Source organism: Anopheles marshallii, chromosome 2, assembly GCF_943734725.1.
Source record: "Anopheles marshallii chromosome 2, idAnoMarsDA_429_01, whole genome shotgun sequence".
NCBI lineage: Eukaryota > Metazoa > Arthropoda > Insecta > Diptera > Culicidae > Anopheles > Anopheles marshallii.
Window position 1 is genome coordinate 76,344,847 of NC_071326.1, and position 19,158 is coordinate 76,364,004.

Sequence of the window (19,158 nt, forward strand, 5' to 3'; positions counted from 1 at the left end):
TGATTATGATTGCTGATCTACTGCTAGTTGAACACCAAGGAGCAAATACGATCATCACAAGGTATCGCCGGTTGGTAAATTCACTCCCTTAGCCTTTAGAGTGACACAAGCGTTCCCCGATATGAACGTGCTTTCGAACTAGCAATAATTTCACTACATTAACTCTCGTCGAATGCACTAGCGCTAGAACGTACCATTGCTAGACGACACTTAACCAAACTCACACTGTGTACCGGACCGTACGGCAGCAACTGTAACACGCCATACTGCAGCACGCGAGCCTAAAGCTTCTGAATTATGTGCGGTCGCATTAATATTGCAGGACGATATTGCTTTTCATTGATGGAATCATTTATTTTTGAAGCAATCTCTGGTGCTGCTGCATGTAATCACGGCAACCGCAATACGTCAACGATAAGGGAAAATCAATTTATCGATCGAATTATGATGCACTCGCTCCGCAGCAGACGAAACTCGTTTTTCTTCGCCTTTGGCACGGCCGTCTATGTGGAGAAGCGGATAAAACGACCCGGGATAGAATTCCTCCTGTTGTAGGTAATTTTTCTTAGATTTTCAAGGTCTTATCCAAGCACTTATAGCTTGCGATGGTTTGAATAGGTGAGTTGCTCTGCTGTGTTTACTTTTTTTGTTACAGTACGCTGTTTATGTCGCCCTTAGTTATAAATTCCCCACGCTTGATATAACAAAGAACACCATTTGCTGAATAACTATGTTGCAAAATATCAACCGCCCGCTCTTTGAGTCACGAATATTCTGATTTTATAGCCAAAATGCACAATTTTCCTTTCACACGTGAAGGTGCACGCCTTTATTTTCGTTTTCACGTTTTGACAATTCTCTGACAACATATTTATATTACCATGATGTGGATATTTTCCGCTGTCAAAACGGAGATCCTTTCATTGCCCGAAAAATATCCCTGCACGGCATGCGCCTGCGCACAGGCACAGGTATATTTCCCAACAGATGATTTCCCGATGTAAACAAACCCGATTTCACCACATGCTATGGTGAGATTATTTGGTGATTGGAACGGGTTTATTTACCACGTGCCACGTGCTTTCAAGGGGGTTGTTGCATCAAGAGTTTTTTTTAATGTGGCATTACGTTAAATGAATCATAAAAATTAGGAATAACCAAATATATGTCTTCGAACATTTCTCTTAAGACCACACATATTCAAAGAATAAGCCACTGTTTTCTAATTTACGCACGGTTTTACGCAAGTTCTCATGGTTGAGCACTTTTGTGGATTTGGGGAGCCAGTAATCACAGTAATATTTTTATCTCACAAATCCTGGATAAATTGCGTTGTAGATTTTCACTTCGAAAATTTCTACAGATTCATATTCATAGGCTACAAGATATAACAGACACTAATTACAGATTATAGATATAACAGAAGTTCGCCGTTTTAGATAGTAAGCGTAAATGGAGGACAATTGTGTACGGGAAGATCTTCTTGAAGGAGAATTTACAAACACTGTTCCTCTCATGAAGCAATACGAGAGCCATGGGATCTTCTGACAAGATCTACCTTCGTGCCACTATCAACATTTTGTTTTGAAGTAGTATAAAGCTAGGAGGGTCACTTTCGGTATAGCACCGAAGTTGAATAAATTGAATATGCCTAAAGAACACATATAGGTAATATGTTATTGTCTGAAACTTTGATAAGGTTCGTTCTACAAGATAGTTCTGAACAGCGTTTGCTACGTGGTACAATTTGAGGCAATCGTCGAGTTATTGCTCGTATCGTCGTTATAGCTGTTTTTTCGGTGATATCTATATCATCTACGAAATCACGGAATATAACCGAGCATGGGTGAAAATCATTTCCAGAATGTTGCATTTGCAACCACGCATTTTGCATGGTGCCCTCCATGAAAAGGACACCATGTAAAAACAATACCATTTAGGCGAAGAAAAACGCTAGAATGTGGGCAACAGACATAGCAAGGAGTAAAGAGGGAGACAACTGCAGGGAGGAAAAAAAACTACAGCAAAAGGGAGTTCTAGTAGAGCATCATGCCTGTAATTATTAGTTTACTAGACGGGGGAAATAATATGAATATAAGATTCGAACGCCAATCAACCAGATTCAACTTCAAACACTTTTTTCGAAATTAATCAGAAGTGAATTACGAAATTTGTGCTGGATTACTCCGAAATGAACTCCGGTCTCGTTTCCGGTGTCGCCTCCGAATTTATCCTAAATATAACGTATTTGTTCGGCAACACAAAAAGTTTGCAGCGAATGAAAATATTTGACTTCTTTCTGTTATTTTCAGTATGAACAACAATTTTGTTTATTATGTATTACGACTCTTAATTCGCTTACACTAGTGCGTATGATTCGACTTCGGTTTGAATACCACTTGAATATAATATATATCCTTGATAACCTGATTTGAATACCGTATCAAAGATGTCAACACCATTATTGGATTTACGCTACCGAATTGCGAGTTCACGGTGGCTGTTGATGACAACATTCAGTAGATTTAGGATGGCCGATTGGCTGTGCAAACCATACAAGACACTGTTAAGGGTTCTGCTCCACTCCCTTTCTCGAAACAACTCCCTTTCTCCATGCTCTGTTTTGCACTTCCAGCATCACATGTTAGATCAACCGCCAAACCACCCGGTTCATGTCATCTATCTCATCGTTTTGAATACCAATCCCAAAAGTAGCCATTAATTATGCGCTTTCGTTGAACAATTTAACGGCATAGAAATCTAAACATAAATTTAAAGTAAATGTAAACTTGCACTGATTTAACCTTACGGATCTAGGCACTTACTTGGGTTGTAATAATCAGAAACGATCACATATGCTGGGCGCTTCATAGCTTCATTGCCCTGTCTATAAGCAGTCGCAGTGAAGCAGTTCCTTTCGACGCCCATACTGTGGTAATACACAACAACGAAAGTGTGCCTAATGTCGACATACTACAAATGGATGTTTTCCTTAGTATTCTCGTTTATCTGCTGATTCCTTAAATCCTACTAACCTGTATTGGATTCCAGTATGAATCGATCGAAATCCGATCAACAACGTACCCGCCGGAAAAGTTTACCTCAATCAGTGTCCTGTTCGAACGACTGCTTAATTTATTGGGGATGAAGCTAGCACACACCTGCAACTGCAGCACGTTGTCGGAACCCAGGTTCGGATTCGCCACATCTAGCTGGAATCCGTTCTCGGAGTTTACGATATTTAAACTGTACTGATACGCCACCACTAGCAATCCTACCCCAATACCTTCGACGTTGATCTCCATCGACTTTGTGTCCTCCGGTATATCCTCGAAGTTGATAATGTTGATATTTTGCGAGTTTATGTGGAAAGTTTGAGTAGTCTTTTTATATTTCAAGTGTACGACGTAACCATTTCGATGGGGAGATATTTTTTCCGCCAACTTTGTCAGTGCCTTCAGTGCCACGAAGGTGCCTTGAGTGCGCGGGAAGCTTCCGGTAACGTGGTTCACCAACCAACGCATTAGTGGAATACCGCCCACATACTTCTCTGCAACCACAAATGACAACAACGCGTAAGCAGTAGTCTCGATGCTATTTGCCGTGGCCCAATACTGTTCTTTGCCGTCATTAGTGCTGATAGACATGTCCACGAGTCTTTTGAATGCCTTATCCTTCATGCTGTGCCCATTCAACATCAGCGCATAGGTCGCTATGGACAAATCGTAAGGGTTATCTATGGATTCTAAGTGGTGGCTTATATATGTCATGGCATTTTGAATCACAACCGCGTGCTTCACCTTGGCGTTCTCATGCTCTAGCAGTGCAGTCACCACGTAAGATGTCAGTGTGATGCCGTTACGCAAACCACCATGCGTGTACATTACGTAGCCAACTTCATCAAACCTTCCCGTATAGTGCTGATTCATAGCAAGCCAATCATAGGCCCGCTCAATCACAACCGGATCTATTTCCCATATGTACTTGGACGCCGTTTGCATTGACTTTGCAACGAAGGCGGTAAGAAACACGCTGCCACCATTTTGCCATACACCAAACGAACCATCTGCCTGACGATAGCGCATCTGATTTTGATAGCCTTGTTGGGACAGATGCAATGCCTCCTTAATCAGATTCTGTTCCTTCGATCCAATGGCATGCGAGTAGTCGAGTATCATTATGTTTGGAACAAAGCTTACCATATTCTCCTCGCCATTACCAGACGGAACGGCAAGTAGATAATTCAAGTTATCGATTACAGTGGTAAGCAGATTGGCTGCAATCACAAATAAACAATTTTTTAGCGTTATAATGATTACCTCTTTTCTATTTATACTCACGATACAGTCGAAACACAATCTTTTTAGAACCCCTATTGGCCTGCAAGTTGATGTACAAATTCATCAAGAAGGTTTGATTGGTGTATGTATCAAAGCAGAAGAACCGGGATTCCATCTTTTTCTGTACCAAACTTTCTGGCATTACTCGGATCACCTTCTCCAGTGCGTCCGTTTCTTGGACAGTGTTAATCGATGCCTTAATCCGTACCACCATCTCTCCAAGCTTTCGTGCCTTTACCAGAAACCAAACAGGTACACCAACATTCGGAGGAACACTTAATGATTTAGTGTAGCTTAGATCTGCAAATAAGATGATTGAAGCCCTTACACAATTCAACGAAACACTAATACCCACCTCCCAGAGGTCGTCCAATGAATTCCGTCTGATTAGCCACATTGTACAACGTAACATCAGCGATGTACTCTCCTCCAAGATTGTTAAACAATGTAAACTGCAACAAGACTGCCTCGCCTCGTTTGATGGAGTACGGTAGACTCTCCCCGATGTAGAATGGCTGAATCGTTGTGAACTGGATGGGTTTTTTAATGATGCCAAAACCGTATTCCGGATCAATGGAGAATCCCGTCAAGTACCAGGAAGTGATCGAATCTGGTACTGACTCGATTAACGTGCGCGTTCCGGACCTGCCAATGGTCACATTTTGCCACAACCACGATTCCGGAAAGATTGTCCGGTATGCGACAGGTTTGAAGGTCGGATTGCTCATCGGTCTGCCATTTCGTTCTGACTTAAATTGTGCTATATGAAACACGATGTCATCTGGTATCATACCGAACAGTCCTGTGCTCTATAAAGTGAACATATTATTCAAACGCAACCGCATTGCTAGCCATCTTTTCCTTCTTACATGAAACATCTCCAATTTATCTTCAACAACCTCATGAAACCCTTCAAAGACTTGCATAGCGTCCTCCCAGAATAGATCATGGTTCGGTTTGTAGTACAACAAACCTTTGTCGTAGGCAGCCAATCCTACATACGCTCCAGGATGTCCAGACAAGCGAAGCTCGATTTGTTGTCCTGGCTTTACTTCCTCTTCATCTGTACTCAGAAAAAGCTTTTTGCAGAAGACCCATGCAGCTATTAAATGTTGCGTAAATGTACTAACACTCGATTTGTTTCACTTACATCGTTACGAAAAGTTTTGAAATCGATGTCCACAAATCCGTGCACTACCGTACTGCTAATTATGGTCGCAACTATTATTTTCGACTTGGGTATCATCTTCTCCGTGGCATTCAGCTGTAAGGAAAATCTTTTCTGATTGCTCGCACGCATGAAACCGGAATCAATTATATTGCCCTTCGACATTATGTAGTACACTAAGAATGTCATTTGTTCATTGCAAGTAACCATTAGTCGCAACATGTGATTCAATTTGACACTGGAAGCAATGATTTTGTGAATACGTTTGATTATAAGCGAAGTACCCTAACGTGAATTGAAACTAAGTGCTACTTACGGAGACTTTAGTTCCAATTTGAGGTACGCATTCGTCACGACGTCCACTTTTTCCACAACAGCGTCAAAGAAGAAACCGTTGTCATCGTCAGAAAACTGCAAAATTAACAGCATTTACCAGGGCTTTCAATTGATGAGTAACACAACACTACTCTATGAATCATCTTCCTTGGACATACTTACGTTGATATTCATCACGTCTATATTGTCACTTGGATTGAGCTCCAGTTTTATCAAACCTCCATCGTCACTAGTGGCAGTTGTTCCGTAATCAATATCCGACACTTCCACGTTACCGGTGATACCTTCAGCAGGTGTTCCATCATGGTATCGGAACTGAAGCGCACACTTAAAAGGAAGTCCTGGCCGAAATTGTGGACTGTCCTTAATCAATTGCACACCGTACTTATATTTGTACACTGTGATGTGAGATTGTTTCACGACAGTGCGATCTAAAACAAGAAATTGAAAATTAATTCCCATTAATGTAAACGCACTCCACCACATTCTTACTTGTAGTCTGCTCGATAAATGTCGTCTTTACAAGCACGTCTTGCCGATCTGCGAGTACTTCGAAGTAATTTTTGAAACGCAGCTCCACTTGCCTCTTCCCATTCACTTCAAACTGATGCTTCTGGTCCAGAAAACCATTTCTCAAGTACACCTCAAACTTAGCAACTCCCTTTACCGGTTTTCCAAAATGGTAGTTAGCCTCTATCTTCAGAGTCAAACTTTGATCCTTCTCCAGAGGAACGACAGACGGTACTACCTCTACGTCAAACGAGGACAACACATATTCCTTCACCTCGAACGTTTTTGATACGATTTCTTCCCCGTCTATCTTTACCGAGATGTTCCACATTCCGAGCATTGGAGTAGGCGCGATCTGAAGATCACTCTCAAACACTCCGACGAACAGTTTGGCTGTCGACCACTTCCTGATCACATTTTTTTGAGGATCACTGATTGTCACATGGATTGATTTTACCCGTGCAGGTGGCTTCAGCTCAGAGTCCAGCACAATCACACGAAATTTTACCGTATCGCCTGGTTTGTACACGGGCTTATCGATCTGTATTAAACCGGCTATGGTTTTGCTAAAGTGTACCAATTCGGCTTCCTTGTGAAAGCTAAAGCCACGCTGACCGTCGATGGTGATTTTATAATTCCCAGCTGATAAGTCCACAGGCATCTGCAAAAGAGCAATCGATTAACTTCCACACACTTGTCTGTTGAATTACGCTCGTCCTACATTGAAAGTGATCATCCTGTTCATGTTCCGTCGTACATCAACCGTCTTCGTTAAGTCCAGAATGCTTGAACGATTATCGCTGTGGCCGGTGATTCGTAGCATCAGGTCCACTTTGCTCATATTCGAGTTAAAGTTACTGATCACCACCGTATAATCCTGGTTGGCCCGAATGGATTTGGGGCCCACAACCAGTATTCTGAAACGGAATTACCACATGGAATTTACTCACAAACCATTGCTAACTACCGAACAGCAAGCACTCTAGCGTTGGTTCTTACCCATGAGCAGCCCCAATGAAGATTAGCACCGTTAGTATTCGTGACCTTATGAACTGCCACATGTTGTTCCAGCGCTGTGCGATTTTGCGTCTGCTTCAGATGGTGTCTAGTATTGAACTGAACCATGAGCTGCTTGCATCCCTATCATGGAAGCTGTGCCGTTAATGGGGAATTCCCTATTAGATCAGTTATCACCGATAGTATTCGACCTGCTACAATACTTGGTGATGATAAGAATGATTCCGCTTGTCAAGTTGATTGACGTAAAATTTCAACTTCGCCATTTTCTATCAAAATGTGTTTAATGTGTACATTATAAGTACACCTTCAACATTTATTCAATGCGATTAATGTTTAGCTTTCCTCAAGTACAAGCAAAGGGAGTTCAGTTACCTCAAGCAATTGAAACACTTTTTATAATGTTATGTACCTACGTAAACCATGCTAACAAATGAAGATCGCACAGAGCAATATTGAGAGTATGTGAATCATGAATGGAACCATGAAGGAGTGGAGGGACGCATTCTGGTTAATCCATATTAATTTTAGACTAATTATTAGCATCCTGATACAGAATAAATACATGTGATTTTTTCACAAACATGTCCCAATATTAAACACTGCAGCACCATAGCTTTATTTCTACCCATGAGAGGCACTTATGAAGATTAGCACCGTAAAATTTCATGACCTTTTGAACTGGATCTTTAGCACAGCGTTGAGTTATTTAGGGTCTGCTTAAGATTTCGTCCACAACTGAACGGAATCACTGTTAACTTCCTTTTGGCGAATCCTCAAGGGTCAACATAGTAACTCAACTAACAGCAGAGTCTAGATGGTGTGACTAACAAACCTGTTCGTGTAAAGCAACGGAAAACCAATTGCAAAATTTAAGTACAAGCAACAATTTGCACGACACTTTCAGAGTTCGAGATCACCTGATCACCTGAAAAAAAGCAGCTGTGCTTAGATGCCGTGTGAATGAAAAACAGTACACAAAGATTTGTAAGGAAATGGATAATAGCGCGATCACTCAAAGTTATTTGCTCATATCTTTTAAGATTGTATTACCACTAGGGAAGAAGAAAAGTTCTTTCTCATTTGCTCAACCATACCGATATTTCAAACAAGAAACATTGCATTGCTGTTAAAGTTACCACAAGCATGCTTTCTTTCGTGGAGCGTTTTATTGGTTAAATGTTAATTGGAAACAGACAGATTACTGTTTTTTGCAGTTCATTGGGCAATCAGCATCGTCGCAGATTTCACAAATCTCCTGCTTGTCCACTTCATACAATTGGATCGCATTCAAATCTAAAAAAAGAAAACAAATCATAGGACGCAACTTTGCGATACGCATTCAATACACTCACTTGGATCGTAATAATCGTAAACGACCACGTATGCAGGACGCTTCAGAGCCACCTTGAACCGTCTGTAAGCTGTCACGGTGAAGCAGTTCAATTCGCTTCCCATGTTGTTATAGTAAACAACAACAGATGTGCCGCCGTATCTGATCTCGGTGTTCTGCAATCAATTTAATTTGCTTAGTGATATTGTTTTTCTTCATTTACATCGAAATCATCTCACCTGTATCGGATTCGCGGTAGTCTGTTCGCTGATCGGATTCCGATCAACAACGTAACCGCTGGGGAAGTTCACCTCAATCAGTGCCATATTCGAACGTTCATCGGACACTTTCGATATGAAGTTTGCGCACACCTTCAGCCGCAGTTCATAATCAGAGCCCGTGTTCTGTTTCTCAAGAACCAGCTTGAATCGGTTCTCAAAATTCACAAGATTTAAACTGTACTGATAAATCACTTGCAGCAACCCGAACCCGATACCTCCAACGGTGATCTCCATCGACTTTGTGTCCTTCGGTATTTCCTGGAAGTTGGTAATGTTGATATCTTGCGAGTTTATGTTAAAATATCGTGTATGCTTCTTATATTTCAACTGTATGCTGTAGTCGTTTCGTGAGGGAGAGATTTTTTCCGCCAACTTTGTCAGTGCCTTCAGTCCCACGAAGGTGTCTTGAGTGCGCGGGAAGCTTCCGGTAACATAGCGTTGGTTCACCAACCAACGCATCACCGGTATACCGTCTACATACTTCTCCGCTAAGACAAACGACAGCAAAGCATAAGCGGTCGTCTCGATGCTATTTGTCGTGGCCCAATACCGTTCCGTGCCGTTATTTGCGAGATTAGACTTGCCTAAGAGCTTTTTGAATGCGTTATCTTTCATGCTGTGCCCATTCAACATCAGCGCATAGGTCGCTATGGACAAATCGTAAGAGTTTTCTGTATAATCCACTTGGCGGCTCAAATAGCTCATGGCATTTTGAATCACAACCGCGTGCTTCACCTTGGCGTTCTCGTTTTCTAGGAGCGCTGTCAGCACGTAAGATGTCAGTGCAATGCCGTTACGCAACCCACCTTGCATATCTTTGTGAATTACGGATCCGACCTCATCAAACCTTCCCGAGCTGTGTTGTTTGAAAGCAAGCCAATCGTACGCCTTCTCGACCATCGCCGTATCCACCTCGCTGATGTACTTAGACGCCGTTTGCATTGACTTTGCAACGAAGGCGGTAAGAAACACGCTGCCACCATTTTGCCACACACCAAACGAACCATCTGCCTGACGATAGCGCATCTGATTTTGATAGCCTTGGAGCAGCAGATTCGTAGCTTTATCGAGCAAGCTCTTTTCCTTCGAACCAATGGCATGCAAGTAGTCGAGCACAACGATGTTCGGTACAAACTTTACCATATTTTGCTCACCACAACCAGAGGGCACGGCAAGTAGATTATCCAAGTTATCGATTACAGTGGTAAGCAGATTGGCTGAAAACACATACAAACAGTTGAACGGAATCAAAAGGAACAATTTTTTTCTGATCATTTATACTCACGATTCAGTCGGAACTCGATCTTTCTAGAATCATTGTCTGCCTTCTTGTTGAAGTCTAAATTCATCAAGAAGGTTTGATTGGTGTATGTATCAAAGCAGAAGAACCGGGATTCCATCTTTGGCTGTACCAAACTTTCTGGCATTACTCGGATCACCTTCTCCAGTGCGTCCGTTTCATACCCAACCATAATGGAGGCCTTCACGCGAACTGCCATCTCTCCAAGCTTGCGTGCCTTTACCAGAAAGGAAACGGGTACACCAACCTTCGGAGGAACGCTTATGGTTTTGGTATAACTTATATCTGCAAGCAAGACTATGTAGTGTAATCATTCAACGCATCAGCAAATCATCGATACTCACCTTCCAGAGGTCGTCCAATGAATTCCGTTTGATTGGCCACATTGTACAGCGTTACGTCTGCGATGTACTCTCCTCCAAGATTGTTAAACAATGTAAACTGCAACACGACCGCTTCGCCTCGTTTGATGGAGTACGGTAGACTCTCCACGATGTAGAATGGTTGAACCGTTGTGAACTGGATGGGTTTTTTAATGATGCCCAATCCATACTCCGGATCAATGGAGAATCCGGTCAAGTACCAGGAGGTGGTCGTATCTGGTACTACCTCAATCATCTTGCGATTTCCAGATCTTCCAATCGTCACGTTCTCCCATAACCACGATTCCGGAAAGTTTGTCCTATACGAGACCAGTCTGGTGATGGGACTGTTTGCCTGCAGACCATCGCGTGCCGACTTGTCATTGGCCCCTTCAAACTGGATACCAGCCAACGTCATACCGAACAATCCCATACTCTGCAAAGTGAACATACCATTGGTAAGTACTCACGCTTCACCCACAATGTTTGCATCTTACATGAAGCTTGTCAAACTCATTTTCATTGATCTTATGAAATCCATCAAACTCGCCCATAACATCCTCCCAGAACAGATCATGGTTCTTGTTGTAGTAGAGTAAAGCTTTATCGTAGGCAGCCAATCCCACGTAAGCCCCCGGTCTCCCAGACATATGGAGCTCGATTTGTCGACCCGGTTTAATTTCTGTCTCATCTATGCGCAGATTAAACTTTTGCAAAGGGGATAATGAATTTATAGTTAGAAATTGGCATTCATTTGTTGAACATATTTAATGTACACAAGTAATTAGGTTAGTAAATCATAAACGCAGTATATGCATAATTTTAAGTAAAAATAATGGTCGTTTTGCAATGCAGTAGAAAAAAAGGATGATTAGAGTAGTTAATTTTTAAAAACATTTATAGCTGAATTAGATAAGAACGGTAAGATGAAAATGATTATCAAATAGATAAACTAGTAAATTACACAATTTAAATGAGCAAACACCATCAGTCGTCCCTTTGCTTCACCATCATCATTCACCATTCAAAGTAAATGAAACATTCAAAGATGATTGAATTACTTACATTGTTATGAAATTCGTCGAAATCGATGTCCACAACGTCATACACCACTATATGGCTAGCAACAGTAGCTACGATAAGTTTCGCTTTCGGTATCATCTTTTCGGTGGCGTTCAACTGTAAGGGATATTTGTTCTGCTTGTTTGGTCTCATGTAACCGGAATCAATTATATTGCCCTTTGTCACTACGTAGTACACGAAGAATGTCATACGTTCGTTGCACGTTACCGTAAGTCGCAACATTCGGTTCAATTTAACACTGCAAGGGAAAGAATTGTTTGAAGAATTGCTTTAACATCCCATAAACTAAGTGCTACTCACGGAGACTTTAGTTCCAATTTGAGGTACGCATTCGTCACGACGTCCACTTTTTCCACAACGGCGCCAAAGAAGAAACCGTTGTCATCGTCAGAAAACTGCAAAATTAACAGCATTTACCAGGACTTTCAATTGATGAGTAACACAAAACTACTCTAGGAATCATCTTCCTTGGACATACTTACGTTGATATTCATCACGTCTATATTGTCACTTGGATTGAGCTCCAGTTTTATCAAACCTCCATCGTCACTAGTGGCAGTTGTTCCGTAATCAATATCCGACACTTCCACGTTACCGGTGATACCTTTAGCAGGTGTTCCATCATGGTATCGGAACTGAAGCGCACACTTAAAAGGAAGTCCTGGCCGAAATTGTGGACTGTCCTTAATCAATTGCACACCGTACTTATATTTGTACACTGTGATGTGAGATTGTTTCACGACAGTGCGATCTGAAGAAAAAAATATATAAAGAATCATTCACACATTCAAAACCAATCGTGTTTCACGTCCCTTACTTGTAAACTGTTCGATGAATGTCGTTTTTACAAGCACATCTTCGCTAACTTCATGTACTTCGAATTCCCCCACGAATCTTAATTCCACCTGTCCCATCCCGAACATTTCGAACTCTTTCTTTTGGTCAGCTCTATCATCCGTCAAATACAGCTCCACCTTTGCAGTTCCCTTTACCGGTTTTCCAAAGTGGTAGTTAGCTGTTATCGTGAGATTAAGGCCGCCATCGTTTTCAAGCGGAATGACGGACGGTAATACCTCTACGTCAAACGAGGACAACACATATTCCTTCACCTCGAACGTTTTTGATACGATTTCTTCCCCGTCTATCTTTACCGAGATGTTCCACATTCCGAGCATTGGAGTAGGCGCGATCTGAAGATCACTCTCAAACACTCCGGTGTACAGTTTGGCTGTCGACCACTTCCTAATCACATTTTTTTGAGGATCACTGATTGTCACATTGATTGATTTTACCCGTGCAGGTGGCTTCAGCTCAGAGTCCAGCACAATCACACGAAATTTTACCGTATCGCCTGGTTTGTACACGGGCTTATCGATCTGTATTAAACCGGCTATGGTTTTGCTAAGGTGTACCAATTCGGCTTCCTTGTGAAAGCTAAAGCCACGCTGACCGTCGATGGTGATTTTGTAATTCCCAGCTGATAAGTCCACAGGCATCTGCAAAAGAGCAATCGATTAACTTCCACACACTTGTCTGTTGAATGGCGCTCGTCCTACATTGAAAGTGATCATCCTGTTAATGTTCCGTCGTACATCAACCGTCTTCGTTAAGTCCAGAATGCTTGAACGATTATCGCTGTGGCCGGTGATTCGTAGCATCAGGTCCACTTTGCTCATATTCGAGTTAAAGTTACTGATCACCACCGTATAATCCTGGTTGGCCCGAATGAATTTGGGGCCCACAATCAATATTCTGAAACGGAATTACCACATGGAATTTACTCACAAACCAATGTTAACTTCCGAACACAACAATAATCAGAGCCTTGTTTCCTACCCATGCGCAGCACCAATGAAGATTAGCGCCGTTAGTATTCGTGACCTTATGAACTGCCACATGTTGTTCCAGCGCTGTGCGATTTTGCGTCTGCTTCAGATGGTGTCTAGTATTGAACTGAATCATGAGCTGTTTGCATCCCTATCATGGAAGCTGTGCCGTTAATGGGGAATCCCACCAAATGTTACGGTAAACATTCGACCTGCAACAATACCGTGTGTTGATAAGAATAAATCCCCTTGCCTAGATGATCGACGTGAAACTCCAATTCTGCCGGCTTCTATCGAACTGCACTGATAATGTTGTGGCTGATTACTACAGAATTTGCACATTTAGTATTGTTTTATACGAGAAATTTTAAATTTCAATTTGCACTGGAATTAAACACTAAGCCTATAGGGGCTTTATTCTCGCAGAATACGGGGACTTAAAGCTCATCAATTCAACTATTATTGTTTCATCGCGGAGAAGAGGGTTGCCATTCGTATTAACTCATTCACCGTTTTGCCCGAGCATGTCTCGGGAAACAAAATCGTTGCACTGTAGCGCGAGGAGTAGATTGCGATAAATGATCGTACTGGTTCTAGGCAATACGCATTTTTACTCGATTTACGTTTAACTTATAGCATGTATGTAAAGATTTTGATTATCTTGTTGTTGTTTTATAAATTTTTAATTATACGATTTCCGAACATAATATTGAAAAGTTCAGCTAGATGTTCTTTTGTTCGGCCATATAATTGACATGTACGGCAAATTGACATTACGGCAATTGTACAGAAGAAAGCGTTGACATGTTTAGCAGAGCTATTGAGCGACGATAAAATATTGTTGCTGGCAACGCGGTTGCTATGGACTTGATAGCAGCTGCGTGGCTATTCGCTGTGCACTTTGCGAACAGCAGTCGAAGTCAATTATATGTCTGAAAAAAAAAACATCTCGCTAAACTTTTCAAAATAATGCTCGAAACCCTGTTGCTTCAAGGCAAGTTCAATAAATGATTGACAAATTTAGCGGCGAGTACTAAAAAAAATTAGCACTACGATCTACGTGTACTACATTCCATAGCGCCTAGAACTAGATCGTGCATTTATTTGCATGCACGCAGGCGTACAACTTGTGCCATGGTCAAAGCGATGTACACGCGAGCGCTATGTTATGCTTCAACAATGAAAAAAGCGAATATCGGCTGCTCAGTCGCGCAATAAAGGGTTTTTGGATAGTTTTGGTTTTGGCGTGGGACCAGCGACACGACTTGGAACCATGTCATATTTGATTACATCAGAACGTCCTTCCCTATATGAATTTCTTGCATTTTCATGGTCAGTCCCTTGTTTTTCTTATCAAAGCCATTTTTTTTCAACAACAATGGCCAGGCCGTGTTGCTTAAAACTAAAGGTAGCTTAATCTAAGATACAATTCACATTCATTTGACGACATTACCTTCTCCAAACAGTGAAAGGTCACCTTATCCCGGGTGTACTCGGCCGTGTTGCTGCGTAATATTCCGTCATTCAATAGAGTGGTCCTTTTTCTTGCGATCAAAACCAATTTGAAAGGATATTAAAAGTTTTATTCTATTTTAAGTCTCGCAATTGAACTCGCTCGTTACGTTCATCAACGGTATGAATTGTAAAGGTCTAAGTGATGGAGAACTTGAGTTACGCGGAGCCAGTGGTGGATCTAACGGTAGGAGGAATAGGCGGCCGCCAAGGGCCCCGTCAGCTTAGGGGCCCTGCGAAGAACAGAAGCGTGTAGGTCTGGTATTAAGTGATGTTACGAACGCAAATCATTAATCATGAGTGAGCATGCCAGTACCCGGACGAAGTAATCAGAAAGTTAAGAAAACCGCAAAATAAGGAATACGATTACCGCATGAACAAGTAAACGAACGCATTGAAAATTGATAAAATGTGTAATAATAAACCTAAAGCCCCGAATACATTTTGTAGTTTTGTGTGGAACGGATGGTAGAATGTGGAACAGATGGTAGAATGTGGAACGGATGGTAGAATTTATCATATTTTTTATTTCATAATCTTCTACAATTATTCATTTTACACTATGATATGAGTGGAGCAGAACAAAAACTAACTGAATTTCAAGATTCCTATCACTCATGGTGTGTGGTGTTTTCTGTCAAATAGGGCAGTCATTGAAGTTTATTTGACACTTTCCACAATGAATAAAAAACACACAAAACTGCATAATGTAATCGGGGCTTAAAGCCACATGTCACGTCGTTTCTTTTATCAGGTTACGATAACACTGCAGGAATGGTATGCCGCAAGAACGGTAAGAAAAAGAGAACGTAGTGGAGAACGGACACGCGCGTACGTAAAGATGGAACGGAATAGGGGTCCCGATCAAAGCCCAAATGAGACGTAGTGTCTAGGAGACCCCTGTTCTATACTCTAAGCCTGCAGAGTCTTCGATTCGGAGATGTTTAGTGCCAAGCGCCTGCATGAGCTCGGTGAACAATGCTGACTCGAACTGCCTTCCTTGATCCGTAGTGATGAACTCAGGAACGCCGAAACGAGATACCCAGCCGCTAAGCAGGGCAGATGCTACCGTTGGAGCAGTTATGTCAGCTATCGGGATTGCTTCAGGCCAGCGGGTGAATGATGGTGAGACAATAACGAAATCCGTTTCTGATCGGGAACGGTCCAACGATGTCCAGATTGATGTGAGGGAATCTGGTTTCCGGTTATGGGTAGCGTATAAGTGGGCCTTCCAACAAATGGCGAAAGTGTCGAACGGCGAGATATACTGCCGTTAACTCGCGGTCATAGGTTGAATAATTCCGCAGCGCGTTGTCGAATTTCTGGGAGAAGAAACCAAGCGGTGGCATTTCCCCGTCGACGACCTGATGATGGGCGGCCCCAGCAACCAAATCCGAGAAGCGGATACCGGTCAGGAACAGTGTTCCCGTAAAGAGCTCGTTAATCGCCACATGGACGCCAGGTGCCATCTAAAGGCCGGCAAACTTCTAACTCCTTCAGAGACTCGAATTCGACTCGTGCCACGGCGTACTTGTCGGGTGGAAGTTGACGCGAGCGGGCGAAAGTTGAAGGTGCTGTGGTTTCTATGCCGTGTGTGATCTCGGATTGCATCGTCGTTCCAGGGGAGGTTGCAGCAGTGATACCGATAAACTCGCATAGCAAGTCTGCTACAGGTGACGTGGCGTCACACACCTTGATAGTGGGCTGACGCGTATCATCCGGCAAACCTGGAACGGTGAGATTGGTTTGCGAGTCCAATAAACAGCGCTTATGAAGATCGACGACGAGATGATAGTGGCTCAGGAAATCCGTTCCAATGATTGTTGAACTTATGTCCATTATAATAAAATTCCAAAGGAAAGCGCGGCGCAAACTAAGACCAAGGGATTGGAGGGACTCACCATAAACTGTGATCGAAGAACCATTTGCAGCAAAGAGGAGCATAGTGGATGGTCTAGACGGGGTGAAATCGAATGATTTCGGTATGACGGAGACATCGGCACCGGTGTCAATCAGGTATTGCTGTTTCGTGTTGCGATCGATGATCATCAACCGGTTGCTCGCAGGTGCGATGGTGTCTACCTGAGAACCGATATCGCCGACATGTCCTCAGAAGGATGACGAAATCGGCTGTCGCGAATTCGGGACGGTGGAGGCAGTGAAGGTGCATGGCTGTTTGCAGGAACGAGCGGCTGCTCCAAATGAGCGGTGGTAATAATTCACTCCTGAAGAAGGGACGGTGTCGTGTACGAGAGTTCGCGAACGTGGCCGCATGCAAGAATCATCGCGACGGCGTATTTGCTCCATTTGTTCTGAAAACTTTCGATTCAGATTGGCTATCCTCCGTGAAATACGCTGCTCGAATCTGTCGAATCTGTCTCGAACTTCGTGCAGCGCATTGTTATTCTGGCCGCTTCGGAAAACCACGCACTCCATCAATTAGTCAGCAACGGCAGCTTTGTCCGGTGTGCTTCCCCGAGCTGCTATTTCGGCTATTTGACGTAAGGCGGAAGCCTGGCTATCCAAAGATCGACTAGCATATCCTCGACCATAGTGTCGTTGGCTTCGATGGTTTTCGGTCTCCAAGCTCCAGACCATACATCAGGCGGTTCAAACGGCTTAGCTGAGTTTCCGCAAAATGCGCAAGCATAATCTTCTTCTAAAACGCGTAACAGTCCGTCGAGGGCGCTGATTCTAGTATCAGCTGAAGCTCTGGGAGCACTCGAAGTGGTATTTGGGCCATAACTATATGATAACGCTTAACGTCCATCTTTTCCGTAATGCCGGTGGTCGCAAACCAATGCTCTTACACGGAAAAGTACGATGGTATTTCTGCAGTGTTCATCTCCGGCATGTTGAGACGAAAAGCATTGCCAGTTTCAAAAGCCTGTGCCGTGGAGAGACCCACCATTTGGTCGTCGGAAGGCCCACCCATTTATGCATCTGCTTTGCTAGCTGGGTCTGCGTCCACAGCAAGCGTCGCTTTAGCCTTGCTTCCTTTCTTCGCACTGTGTTCCAACATCCTTTCCGTTTCCAGGGCAAGCGCTTGGTCTCAAACAATAGATTGCCTGATAGTGCGTGTCACTTTGATCAGGCAACACAGCAAAGCACGTTGGTCCAAAAACAAAATGGCGTCCAACGTTTCGATGCGCCTGCGCAACTTCTACCCAATTTTTCTAGACTTCCTCGATCGTACTGGCGTGTCGGATTATCCAAAAAGCGTAGCTCGTGCTTTTAGAGGTCAGTTTCACTACTCCAGGCGCACCTTGCACTATCTGGACCGCTAGTTTTCGATGGCACGGAAACACGTCAGGACACTGTTGACTGGGAACTCGCTTCTGGAAAAGTGAACGTCGTTGTCCCGAGATCTCGTTGGGGTCACCTGTTTTAGCTTTCTGTCTGATTTAGCAGCTATTTGTTATTTTGGGACCACGGGATGTTGCTCAACGCACTTTTCTTTATTTGCCAAGTATGTACCAAAAACACAACCAACACCATGCGATGCTGTTGTCTCTCTGTCTCCGTCGAATTGACGTCTCTTCCCCAAACGTCATCGATGTCGAGGTGCCTAGGTGCCAAGGTCACCGATGTCGAGGTGATTAAGGTTTCTAAGGTTCAAGGTGATGGTAATTAGAAAGGTATATTTCGACACAATTTATTATTTCGAACTTCGACCGAGAATGAAAAAAGGAACATAGTACGCAAGAAAACTTTTTGGCTTCAAGTGTCTGCCATTAATTGTATTTAATTTAGACCATACATAAAGACACAGATTACAGTCTATTTTTAACAAACAAATAACGAACATAAAGAACAAATGAACCCAATTAACAAATCGATATGTATGGCCCCATATTCATTAACCAAATGAGCCGGACTATGGACTCGCAAGCCATGGCACGCCTTTCCATATTAGACGACTCCTCCAACATCGACTTGCCACTTGCTTAATATAACAGACCTCTGGGTATCCGGGTATAGGGTGTAGGGTATCCATCGGGTTAAGGATCAACCTGCGATTGAGTCTGTCATGGCATAGCAAAATTCGTGATGCATTCATTTTTGTTTTGTTTAAAACGAAACACACAAA

General features: G+C 42.8%; 2 protein-coding genes across 2 annotated transcripts; both read right to left on the bottom strand.

The window, feature by feature from the left end:
* Positions 1-2,722: 2,722 nt before the first annotated feature.
* LOC128719445 (thioester-containing protein 1 allele S3-like) lies at positions 2,723-7,415 on the bottom strand. Its single transcript, XM_053813070.1, has 12 exons — positions 7,354-7,415; positions 7,076-7,271; positions 6,337-7,015; positions 6,007-6,275; positions 5,825-5,919; positions 5,491-5,746; positions 5,210-5,419; positions 4,696-5,149; positions 4,341-4,640; positions 3,036-4,276; positions 2,826-2,973; positions 2,723-2,760 (listed from the first exon to the last, which is right to left on the bottom strand). The coding sequence occupies exons 1-12, from the start codon at positions 7,413-7,415 to the stop codon at positions 2,723-2,725; spliced, it is 3,948 nt and encodes a 1,315-aa protein (XP_053669045.1).
* Positions 7,416-8,572: 1,157 nt separating this feature from the next.
* On the bottom strand, positions 8,573-13,628 carry LOC128718883 (thioester-containing protein 1 allele S3-like). The gene is made up of 12 exons (XM_053812498.1): positions 13,567-13,628; positions 13,287-13,482; positions 12,548-13,226; positions 12,213-12,481; positions 12,031-12,125; positions 11,713-11,968; positions 11,145-11,354; positions 10,630-11,083; positions 10,271-10,570; positions 8,944-10,202; positions 8,727-8,880; positions 8,573-8,667 (listed from the first exon to the last, which is right to left on the bottom strand). The coding sequence occupies exons 1-12, from the start codon at positions 13,626-13,628 to the stop codon at positions 8,573-8,575; spliced, it is 4,029 nt and encodes a 1,342-aa protein (XP_053668473.1).
* Positions 13,629-19,158: the final 5,530 nt, after the last annotated feature.